We start from the raw sequence: 12,401 nt of genomic DNA on the forward strand, positions 1-12,401 counted from the left end.
ATTTCTCGCATGGAATAGCCTTCATTTCTCCGAACAAGAATAGATTGAAGAGTTTCAGAAGAAAGGTCTTTGTTTCTGGACATTTTGAGCCTGTAATCGAACCCACAAATGCTGATTCTCTAGATACTCAACTAATCTAAAGAAGGCCAGTTTTATTGCTTCTTTAATCAGAACAGTTTTCAGCTCTGCTAACATAATTGCAAAAGGGTTTTCTAATGATCAATTAGCTTTTTGAAATGATAACCTAACACAATGTGCCATTGGAACACAAAGTGATGGTTGCTGATAATGGGCCTCTGTACGCCTATATTCCATTAAAAAATCTGCCGTTTCCAGCTACAATAGTCATTTACAACATTAACAATGTCTGCACTGTATTTCTGATCGATGTGATTTTAATGGACAAAAAAAATGCCTTTTCTTTCAAAAACAAGGACATTTCTAAGTGACCACAAACTTTTGAACAGTAGTGTATCTATACCCAATGCCCCCTTCCCCTGTTCAAGTGTACAAAATCCCCAGCTGAAAATGTCCATACACTTCCATTAATGACCTGGGAAAGGTCCAAGACATTCCTGTGTTGCCGGGTGGGACATGGCCTAAACACAGGGAAATACTGATTAGTACCTCCTCACTATTCCTGGTGGAGGCAAGGGAATTCACTTTAAAGTACACACTCTTAGAAAAAAGGGTTCTGCAGCTGTCCCCATAGGAGAACCCCTTTTGGTTCCAGGTAGAACTCTTTTGGGTTACATGTAGAACCCTCTGTGGAAAGGGTTGTACTCTTTAAAAGAGGATGGTATTATTACAGTTATGTTGTTGACAAAATCATGTTGTCTTCCTGAGTTTCAGGCTTATGTGTTAATGTAAATGGAGGAGATATTCTTATTTTAAAAAACTGCTGCTGCCCAAACTTTTGTGGTCTCGTGACGATCTGATATCAACCTACTCTATTGGCGCAGAGAGGCCTGGTACAGAGAGGCCTGGTACAGAGAGACCTGGTACAGAGAGGCCTGGTACAGAGAGGCCTGGTACAGAGAGACCTGGTACAGAGAGACCTGGTACAGAGAGACCTGGTACAGAGAGGCCTGGTACAGAGAGGCCTGGTACAGAGAGGCCTGGTACAGAGAGGCCTGGTACAGAGAGGCCTGGTACAGAGAGACCTGGTACAGAGAGGCCTGGTACAGAGAGACCTGGTACAGAGAGGCCTGGTACAGACAGACCTGGTACAGAGAGACCTGGTACAGAGATACCTGGTACAGAGAGACCTGGTACAGAGAGACCTGGTACAGAGAGGCCTGGTACAGAGAGACCTGCCAGGAATATGGCAGCAGAGACATAAGTACCACTACCCCCATGCAATATGGTGTCCATTGTTGGCCTGTTGATCAAACCCTCCATGAAAGCTCTGTTTGGTTTCAGCTACATACACGTCATTAAAAGGCAGCCTAGTCCAGTCTGAGAAGGGAGAAGGAAAGGCGGATGGGAGGGAGGGAGCAGTGGAAGTGAGATGTCTGTGGAAACGTTGTTTGGGTTTGAGATGGGAGGCTAGTAGGGAGAACATTACTCACACTGTGCTGGCTCCAGCAGCCCTGCTCTCCCTGGGGCCCCATTTGTTTACTTTCAGCAGCCCAAAGTAGCAGCTTCATGTTCAGCAACTGCATTTATTCTAACATGCTGTTCTATGAGCTCTATAGCTCCATCTGCCTCACAATATAAGCTGAGGAAATGAATTCATGTTATTCAGTTTCATTAGTGGAGGTAATTTACATAAGCATGAGCTGGGGATAAAATCCATGGCATGACTTTGGTCTCAGCCCACCTATATAATACAGAATCTCTGAGCTGACTAAGTGAAAAATCTGTCAATGTGCCCTTGAGCAAGGCACTTTACCCTAATTGCTCCTGTAAGTCGTTCTGGGTAAGAGCATCTGCTAAATGACATTTTTTTTTTAAATGAAGTAAAAGGACACTATTGACTTTTTTTAAATACAAAAATGAAAACTGCATTAAAATAAGCTTTAGATCTAGAATAGCATGACCTCAGGGATGATCATCTTATATCTTTAAGTGGTTGACCACTCCTTAAAAACGGTTTATATTATAGTTCGCATTCCCTAAAAGCAATTCCTGTTGAACTACTGATGGTTTTGTCTCGTGAGTAACATGTGCCCCCTTGTGGACTAACTGAATTCACACGCAGGTTGAGGGGTTGGACCTGTACAACACTACTATCTCTGATACAGTACATTACAAGGGCTAAATAAGAACAGATATATATATTGCACAGAGGATATGTACAGATGTACGCTCTTAACCAGTAATCCCATTAAACTAAATACTTCAGAAAAGTGATGGCATTTATTGCATGACGAATTATTGACACAATATAGATGTTTTTTCAATTACAAAAATGAAGGCACAAAACATTGGCACAAAACATTGGCACAAAACACTGAGTATATATTGCTATCTGTGAATATTACTAGTCAGTATTAAGGCACAGGTTCAGATAAGGGCTATGTATATGCCCCATTCAAACCCTCAACCCTTACACCTAGTCATGTACTGTGTATCTGATAGGATTAGGGCACTAATATCACGTTGCTTTCATCAACACCACATGAACAACATCAACCTTTTACAGTATTTGTCCTGAGAAAACACTTATTCTACTGTACTTGGATGGGAATGTCTTGCTTATAAGGGAATTGTCAGTCAGGGGTCACTGATTATAACAGCAGTCGCTTCAATACTAATGTCTTATTCCAATAGTAGAAAAATGGCGTATTATAGATGTCTACCCTATTACTTTCTAATATCACCTCAGACATTTCAGATCAGCTGCTGGATTCTCATTTGTTTCACTGTTGATTGACTCTGATTGCATTTTTTAAAAGAAATCTGGATTCCTGACCCTATCCAAAATCCCATGCTACTTATCAAGTAAGTAATACATTGGCCAATCAAATGTGTATGAACTTTTTTGGGGAAAAGAGGTGTCCATCAGTACAATCCCAGGATATTCTCTGAAACAAACGTTTCTACAACCTGGGAGTTGAAGGTAGAGTCAGCGAAATGACGCTGCACAAGCAACACTGCAACACTTCCCCGTCACACAGTATCTGCACAGGTTCACTTAAACCTCTTACAATGTGCTAGCCACGGGAACAAAACAGCTGACAAGTTTAGACTCGCACGCCAACGCTCTTAGTTGTTGTGGAAATTGACCCACTATGCTGTTCACTTTGTGCATCTACGTCATATCGCTAACCTTACCTTTAGGTTATCTGTTGACTAAAATATGAACATTGAGGTCTCATTCTAACCTGAAAGTAACTTCATTCATTACACACAAAGTCACATGACTGAACAGAAGAAAAACTGAAAGAAGAAAATCCATCCAGGACAATAAATAGTTCAATCTTCCAAAACCCTGACCCCTCCCTCCAAGTTAACTTCTGAAATAAAGAAAAACACATACAATTAAAATACATCAACTGCAGTTGAAAAGGCATTTAAAAACATTACAGATATAGTCAGTTACATTTTAAATATAGCAATCAATGAAACTGTATCTATATGGTATGAACACCAATAAAGAACATGGAGTTGGACTCATAGAAATACTGGGGAGCTTGCTTGCATGGACTGAAATTTTAAAACCGTAGAAATCAATGACTTGGGGTTACTTGTTGGAAATAGGTCTAAAATAAAATGACAGACATAGGGGCCCATTAATTTAAAAAATATATATTTCTGTAAAAACATTTCTGGCATTACTGTTCCCTTTCCTTCTAAAGAGTTTGAATTGAATCATATTGTCATTCCTTAAAACTGGCTAATAAATGATGTCGACTTTTAAAACGATTTCTTCCAATTAAATAATGTAACTGTACTTTCCGAAATGGATGTGTTGGGTTTGACTGTAAATAACTGGATAAATATTGTTTTTCAACTCCCAACCCATTTTTTAGAGAGAGAGATTAGATACAGCATTTTGCATAGCTGGAGCCATCTTGATAAGATTAAGAAAAATATTAGAGACTCAATTACAAGTACAGATAGGTGCTCATCCCAGTAACACTGAGAAATGCAGTCATGACAGTCAGTGGTAAGGCAATACAGTGATCTTAAAATCTCATAATAGTCTATTCCAGGACTCTCCAACCCTGTTCCTGGAGAGCTACAGTCCTATAGGTTTTAACTCCAGCCCTGTTCCTGGAGAGATACAGTCCTGTAGGTTTTAACTCCAACCCTGTTCCTGGAGATACAGTCCTGTAGGTTTTAACTCCAACCCTGTTCCTGGAGATACAGTCCTGTAGGTTTTCACTCCTGTATGAGTGAAAGCATACAGGAGGATAGATCTCCAGGAACAGAGTTGGAGTGAAAACCTACAGGAGGATAGATCTCCAGGAACAGGGTTGGAGTGAAAACCTACAGGAGGATAGATCTCCAGGAACAGGGTTGGAGTGAAAATCTACAGGAGGATAGATCTCCAGGAACAGGTTTGGAGAGCCTTGGTCTATTTTTATCAATGAGTGGTCCCATTCCAAGCAGGTCCATGGTCCAAGGAAACAGAATGTATACAGCAAAGGCCATGTCTCCTGGTCCCACTGCTGAGAATAAAAGCTCTGAATAAGATGTTAAAACTACTGTAGATTTCTTTCCTTCCTTTAAGCAGATATAAGGTGGCCCTCTGATAGTGTATTGCTTGTTTGCGTGGGAGAAAGAGATACCAGTGTTACACTCGTTTAGGTATTGTGGGGTCTAGTCTGCTTCGTTCTGTTCCCTGTTGAGTTTCTCGGCCTCTGCCACGGGCGCCCCGCCGTTGCTTGCGGCTTGCTGGTTGGTCTTTTTAAAAGGCAAACCCCTGGTCTTCACAAACCAGCCAGCATCCACCAGGAATGCCACAGTGGCCAAGAAGCCAAATGCCTGAAAATAAATAGTAATAAGTTATTACTAAGTATTAACATTAGTAAAACATCTTGTAACAAACACAAAAAAAACGACACTAAACAGTTTGACAAAATGGTTCTCCTTTCAATCTAAACCCAGCTTGGTTTGGGCTGATATTTTGTCTTCATCTGAAAGAACAGTAACCAGGACCCTGAGGTATGAGGACAGTCTGAGTAAAGATCATTTACCACAGCAGCCTTCTCCAGGTCAGTTCCACCATTATCTGAGGCAAACACAATGGAGGCGATGAGGAAGAATGCAGCCATCAAAGCTGTGTACACAAAGTCCTGCAAGAGACAAGTCAGCATGGTTATACACCAGCATACATTTAAATGGGAATACAAGTATCCTCTCACACAAAGTCTTATGAATGATAAACATACAAATGTTAGGCAGGTCAGTGGGCCTCATTTACCAACATATGTGCACAAAATGTGTATATTCACACACACTGAGTACTCACCAGGGAGGGCCAGCTGCTGATGCCCACTCTCTTGTGCAGGGTGGTAGCGAGGAGGATGAGGAGGAGAGCTGTGAAGAGGAAGGCTGTGCAGCTGACAAACTCAAAGAAGTACAGCGGAGAGCATCTCATACAGTTCGTCACTACCTCTTCAAGAATGAAGGCCACAAACGACAGGAGCTGAGGACACACAAGTCAAAACTAAGTGATCATGTACTACCCCAGTCTCAACAACAGATGGCACTGTAGTACTGCCAGAGCTAAATGGGAAGTTGTGTTTTTTGTCTCAGATATAGAACAGGTTAGGGGTAATTTAGTGTCGTCAAACATGCTTGTGTATGGTTTGAGTACTGATGAACTCAGGATTTTGTCTTCTGACGCTATATTTATATGTTGTGCCAATATAGTGACATCAGTAGAGTTGACTCAAGAATTGAGTGACTATCATAGCCCTATGTAAATGAGGGTTTATGAAAATGTCGAAATATTTGATGCGAAGTTCAGAGTTGGGCTTGGAGGAAGGGACAACTCTTTAATGTAATCTTCACAAGGAGAGGATTCTTCTGGTGTGACCATCACGGTACTCTTAAAGCTCATCACAGCGTGATGGAAGCACCACATACTGGCTCCATTCATACCGCACCACACACACATAGCTTCTTCATGTTGCCATTAGAACGGTGACCAACTAAAGGATCCACCCATTTATAACACCCACAGACCCCATTTTGATTTCTCAATAGCCACTATTAATAAAGATTCCTAAGAAAGGACACAAGGCCAGCAAAACCACACTAACTGACTCACGCGGTTCCTGACTTTTGTTTTCGTTTCCTTATCGATTGTTTGGAAGGAACAGGCCAGAAAGCATACTGCGCTGAGGATCTGTCCCCATACCAGACAGCATACTGCGCTGAGGATCTGTCCCTACGCCAGATAGCATACTGCGCTGAGGATCTGTCCCCACACCAGACAGCATACTGCGCTGAGGATCTGTCCCCACACCAGACAGCATACTGCGCTGAGGATCTGTCCCCACGCCAGACAGCATACTGCGCTGAGGATCTGTCCCCACGCCAGACAGCATACTGCGCTGAGGATCTGTCCCCACGCCAGACAGCATACTGCGCTGAGGATCTGTCCCCACGCCAGACAGCATACTGCGCTGAGGATCTGTCCCCACGCCAGACAGCATACTGCGCTGAGGATCTGTCCCCACGCCAGACAGCATACTGCGCTGAGGATCTGTCCCCACGCCAGACAGCATACTGCGCTGAGGATCTGTCCCCACGCCAGACAGCATACTGCGCTGAGGATCTGTCCCCACGCCAGACAGCATACTGCGCTGAGGATCTGTCCCCACGCCAGACAGCATACTGCGCTGAGGATCTGTCCCCACGCCAGACAGCATACTGCGCTGAGGATCTGTCCCCACGCCAGACAGCATACTGCGCTGAGGATCTCTCCCCACGCCAGACAGCATACTGCGCTGAGGATCTGTCCCCACGCCAGACAGCATACTGCGCTGAGGATCTGTCCTCACGCCAGACAGCATACTGCGCTGAGGATCTGTCCTCACGCCAGACAGCATACTGCGCTGAGGATCTGTCCTCACGCCAGACAGCATACTGCGCTGAGGATCTGTCCCCACGCCAGACAGCATACTGCGCTGAGGATCTGTCCCCACGCCAGACAGCATACTGCGCTGAGGATCTGTCCTCACGCCAGACAGCATACTGCGCTGAGGATCTGTCCCCACGCCAGACAGCATACTGCGCTGAGGATCTGTCCCCACGCCAGACAGCATACTGCGCTGAGGATCTGTCCTCACGCCATACTGCGCTGAGGATCTGTCCTCACGCCATACTGCGCTGAGGATCTGTCCTCACGCCATACTGCGCTGAGGATCTGTCCTCACGCCAGATAGCACTAAATGGGTACCGAAAACTAAACGGTAGACAGCAAACATGTTCTCACTGTAATACGTGCTGAGCATAATGTGCCATATGTGTGTGTATCTATAAAAACAGTGGCTTAAACTGTACAGTATGTAGGCCTTTGTTCCATATTACAAGGTAAAATGCACCATGGTCCGTTTCCCCCCAGCCATAGTGTTAATGAAGCCACAGCTCTATATCTGCAGCTATATTACATGACCAGACAGACAGTCTGACGTCAACACTGTAATAAAGACTGGGCCTCCTACTCAAGAGGACATCTTCTGCAGCACCTTTAACACTTTCTTTACGGTCTGTTGTGTGTGTTTAACTATTCTTGTGGGGACCAGTTAAATAAAATGTAAAAAATCAATTTGGTTGAACCTTTAAGTACCCACAAGAAGAGTAAATAAACAACCATTTTGACCAACTGGGGACATTGTTTGTCCCCACAAGGTCAAATGCTATTTCTAGGGGGTTTAGGGTTAAGGTTAGAATACGTTAAGCGCTAGGAGCTAGGGTTAGGTTTTTGGGATAAGGTTAGGGTATGAGTACGGGTTAGGGAAAATGAGATTTTGAATAGCACTGAATTGTGTGTTCCCACAAGGTTAGCTATGCAAGACTGTATGTGCTCTCCACAATGTTCTATGAACACACAACTCTAGCAAAGTGTTGTGGTGCAAGAGAAAGAGCAGAGAGTTAAAAATCATTAGAATCCAGGGTTCTTTGTGGCTTTAAGCAAGAAATGCTTTAAATTACATTTAAATCCACAGATATTTATGTGCAATGAGCTTGCCAAGCATTCTTGCAATGTTGATCATATTTGGAGGAATCCATTGTTTCTCTCACACACACACACACACACAGTAAGAAGGTCAAACAGCAAGGCTTAAAATAACCCTGGTAATGACATTTTGCATCTGGCTGCTAATTTCATTTGCAGTGCACCGCTAGAAGGTATTGCTAACACCTGACTCTGATTAGTTTGACTAAGGACCCAGTGATCTGAGGAAGACAGAGCCGTGTCATCACTGTCTGTCTCCAGACTGCGGTTGCACAAGAGACAAACTCTGAATCAACTCAGATTTCCTGCTTCAGAAGGAGATGCAATTCATTTTAAAAATTGCCTGGACTAAGAGCTCAATCGCAAACTATGGCAATTAGTAAACCTCCACCTCTAACCTGCTTACTCACAGGCCAACCTAATAGTACAAGAGGTGCCCTCACCCAAACAAGCCCTCCCTCTGCCCGGAAAGAGTTTGTTTCAAGATCTTGTTAACTGGGGAGAAATACAAGATAGCAGCCATAAACCATGTGATTTGAATTCAACTGAAGATCCCATTTCACTGCAGTTAGGAACGCAGTCAAATAGTTGAAGCCTTGACATTGGGGTCTAGGAACAAGAGTAAGCCATTCATGATATCCAGTTCAAATGTAGACATTTCACAGCTCTGCCACTTGTGATGACCAGCGGGACACAGAAAGGGGTCAAACATGAGTCAACAGCAGTCTGCTGTAGTATCCTCATCCAATTCAACAGAATGCCAAGCTGTAGTAGCCTCACCCAATTCAACAGAATTGCTTTTAAAGACACCCCCACACATATGCGCGCCACACACACAAGCTGACTTAAGCACGGCTGCTCTTTCATATAGGCAAACACGGAGGCATTTCAATTGTCTAAAATGGTTTCCGACCCAGTCTCCTCTTTAATGTGAGCTAGGTGATATGTCCAACTGGAGTGCTGTTCTAGACAGGCTATATAGAGCTAAAGATACAGGATCTGATTTCCGCTACCCTCAACTGGATACAGCAGCTCCATAGTGACTGATTTGGAGTCTGAAATCTGAAAAACAACTTTGCCGTCTTAGGCCTGACAATCAGTTAAAGGTTCCTGAGGGTCATCTCTCTGCTGACAAATACCCCAGGCCATCACGAAGGGGATGTGGTCTGATGGGTGGATCATCACTGTTGCAACTGTTCTATAGAATGGTCTGACTTTCACATTTCAAGGAATAATCAAGAAAAACAGCTGACAATGGTCACACCCTAAGAAAGACACAAAAGGTTATGATTTACAAACTTGCCTGTTAATTGTGGGATAGACAGCCCACAGTTTCTGGGAGCTGGATCCAGTTACATACAAAACAATGAAATGGTAGCATTTGAAAATCTGCATATTCTATTTATAACACGCAGACTATCCACTTACAAGGAACGCGGTATCAACTGGCAAGGGAGATAGGTGTTTATACTTAGACATTTGACATAAACTTGTTCATCTGGTCTTATATCTGGAGCACAAAGTAAACATGTGATGACACCACTAGATAAAAGTCATATTGTCACCAGAGTTGATCTAACCCTGTTTTACTACTTGGTGCCATCAGAACAGACAGATAGGAAGACAACCTTCTGGTCTCTCCTCTGAAATACACGGAGCAAAAATATAAAAAGCAACATGCAAACATTTCAAAGATGTTACTGAGTTACAGTTCATATGAGGGAATCAGTCAATGTAAATAAATGCATTAGGGCCTAATCTATGGATTTCACTTGACTGGGAATACAGATATGCAGCTGTTGGTCACAGATACTTTTTTTAAAGGTAAGGGCGTGGATCAGAAAACCAGTCAGTATCTGGTGTGACCACCATTTGCCTCATGCAGTGCAACATCTCCTTCACATAGAGTTGGCCAGGCTGTTGTGTGAAGTTGCTGGATATTGGCGGTAACATGAACACAGTGTCGTACATGTCGATCCAGAGCATCCCAAACGTGCTCAATGGGTCTGGCCATGGAATAACTGGGACATTTTCAGCTTGCAGGAATTATGTACAGATCCTTGCGACATGGGGCCGTGCATTATCATACTAAAACATGAGGTGATGGCGGCGGATGAATGGCACGACAATGGGCCTCCAGATCTCATCATGGTGTCTCTGTGCATTCAAATTGCCTTAGATAAAGTGCAATTGTGTTCATGGTCCGCAGCTTATGCCTGCCCATACCATAACCCCCCCACCACCACGGGGCACTCTGTTCACAACATTGACATCAGCAAACCGCTCGCCCACACAACGCCATATACATGGTCTGTGGTTGTGAGGCCGGTTGGACGTACTGCCAAATTCTCTAAAACGATGTTGAACATTCAATTCTCTAGCAACAGCTCTGGTGGACATTCCTGCAGTCAGGAATGTCCACCAGAGTCAGTCAGCATGCCAATTGCACACTCCCTCAGAACTTGAGACATCTGTGCGATTGTGTTGTGTTACAAAACTGCACATTTTAGAGTGGCCTTTTATTGTCCCCAGCATAAGGTGCACATGTGTAATGACCGTGCCGTTTAACCAGGTTCTTGATATGCCACACCTGTCAGGTGGATCAATTATCTTGGCAAAGGAGAAATGCACACTAACAGGGACATAAACAAATTTGTGCCAAAAATGTTAGAGAAATAAGCTTTTTGTGCATTAGGAAAATGTCTGGGAGCTTTTATTTCAGCTCATGAAACATGGGACCAACACTTTACATGTTGCATTTATTTTTTTGTTCAGTGTAGTTGTCACGCCCTGACCTTAGAGATCCTTTTTATGTCTCTATTTGGTTTGGTCAGGGTGTGATTTGGGGTGGGTATTCTATGTTCTTTAGTTCTATTATTTGTATTTCTATGTTTTGACCGGGTAGTGTTCTCAATCAGGGACAGCTGTCTATCGTTGTCTCTGATTGAGAACCATACTTAGGTAGCCCTTTTTCCCACCTGTCTTTGTGGGAGGTTAACTTTGTTTGTGGCACATAGCCCTTTAGCTTCACGGTTGTTTTGGATTGTTTATTGTCGGCGTCATATAAATAAAGTAATATGTACGCTCACCACGCTGCACCTTGGTCCTCTTCATTCAACGGCCGTGACAGTAGTTTCATGTTATGCTTGGATTAAGACTTGCCCAACACAGTGGAACATTAACAATAACAGTATCATAACAAGAACTATGATAAGAATATTACTTACCACTTCCACCACCTTTATCAAACATCTGACTTTATCCAAATTATCTGTTGGTACAATTAACCACTTTTTGGATTTGGCCTCTGAAACTGTTGTTGGACTGTAGACTGGTTCCGCGGCAGCCATGGCGTGACTGAAATGAATAGATTTTAAGAAAAAAGTACAACTTCAATAAGACTGCAACTATGTACTTCATGTTACAGTGTAGGCCTATCATTTATTAACAGTATCAGACCAGCGGCAAACTACAGAGCGAAAGCGAAAGCGTGGCATTTTGTTAACTTCAAAAGACGATGTAAGAAATAACTTTGTGTTAAATTTAGGGTAGCCTGTCACTGGACATTTTACAAGTATCGACTGATACTGACTCAATGTAGTCGAAAATTCATCGCCTCCGTACTCAACTCCATCGGGTATCTTGGCTAGGGTAGACTGTATCAAACACTCACATAAGTGAGAACATACAGCTCATACATATTAAATCAAATTGAAAGGAAAAACTAATAAAGGCTATAGCCTAAGCAACAAAAAAAGTATAAACGATGGACTCACGCGTCAAGTTTGGAGCAACCAACTGAATAGGTATGGCTTGGCGATAGATATCGTACTTCCACGACTTTCCAATGCGATGCCCTTTGTTGTTGCGTTCTTGTTTAAAACCTAGACCCACACTTCCGCAAATGAACGGCTTGTCTACACCCCTGTCGTTAACAGAAGAGTATGGGGGGTGACAAGTGCCAGAATTAAGCATAGGCAACTGTACCACCGTGTGGCTGTTGCCTACCATTGAAAGTCTGACTGACATTACATGTTACCAACGCCTTACTAACTTCTGCGTGACGCCTACATGTAACTAACATGTCGTCAGGATATATAGTATTTCACATTGTAATACACTACCCCTACATGCCATTGTATTATAGGATATATACATATTGTACATTGTAATAAACTACCCCTACATGCCATTGTATTATAGGATATATACATATTTTACATTGTAATAAACGACCCCTACATGCCATTGTATTATAGGA

The 12,401-nt window shown here is 43.1% G+C and overlaps 1 protein-coding gene and 1 long non-coding RNA gene across 2 annotated transcripts; one reads left to right on the forward strand and one right to left on the reverse strand.

Annotated features, from left to right (window-relative positions):
* The first annotated feature begins 1,557 nt into the window (after positions 1-1,557).
* Positions 1,558-4,700, forward strand: LOC139573160 (uncharacterized). Its single transcript, XR_011674550.1, has 2 exons — positions 1,558-4,243; positions 4,285-4,700. It is a non-coding gene; the product is annotated as an uncharacterized lncRNA (long non-coding RNA).
* On the reverse strand, positions 2,343-12,075 carry cmtm6 (CKLF-like MARVEL transmembrane domain containing 6). The gene is made up of 5 exons (XM_071396319.1): positions 11,917-12,075; positions 11,368-11,497; positions 5,423-5,599; positions 5,148-5,246; positions 2,343-4,935 (listed from the first exon to the last, which is right to left on the reverse strand). Exons 2-5 carry the CDS (start codon positions 11,488-11,490, stop codon positions 4,771-4,773), a joined length of 564 nt encoding a protein of 187 aa, XP_071252420.1. The 5' UTR covers positions 11,491-11,497; positions 11,917-12,075; the 3' UTR covers positions 2,343-4,770.
* Between the last annotated feature and the right edge of the window lie 326 nt (positions 12,076-12,401).

Source organism: Salvelinus alpinus, chromosome 4 (genome assembly GCF_045679555.1).
Source record: "Salvelinus alpinus chromosome 4, SLU_Salpinus.1, whole genome shotgun sequence".
Lineage (NCBI taxonomy): Eukaryota > Metazoa > Chordata > Actinopteri > Salmoniformes > Salmonidae > Salvelinus > Salvelinus alpinus.

Excerpts from the sequence above, each read along its gene's own strand:
- cmtm6 (XM_071396319.1), bottom strand. The coding sequence starts at position 11,490 with ATGGCTGCCGCGGAACCAGTCTACAGTCCAACAACAGTTTCAGAGGCC. Across the intron at positions 5,247-5,422 it reads TCAGCAGCTGGCCCTCCCTG|GACTTTGTGTACACAGCTTT; the intron begins GTGAGTACTCAG and ends TGTCTCTTGCAG. Across the intron at positions 4,936-5,147 it reads ACCTGGAGAAGGCTGCTGTG|GCATTTGGCTTCTTGGCCAC; the intron begins GTAAATGATCTT and ends ATTTATTTTCAG.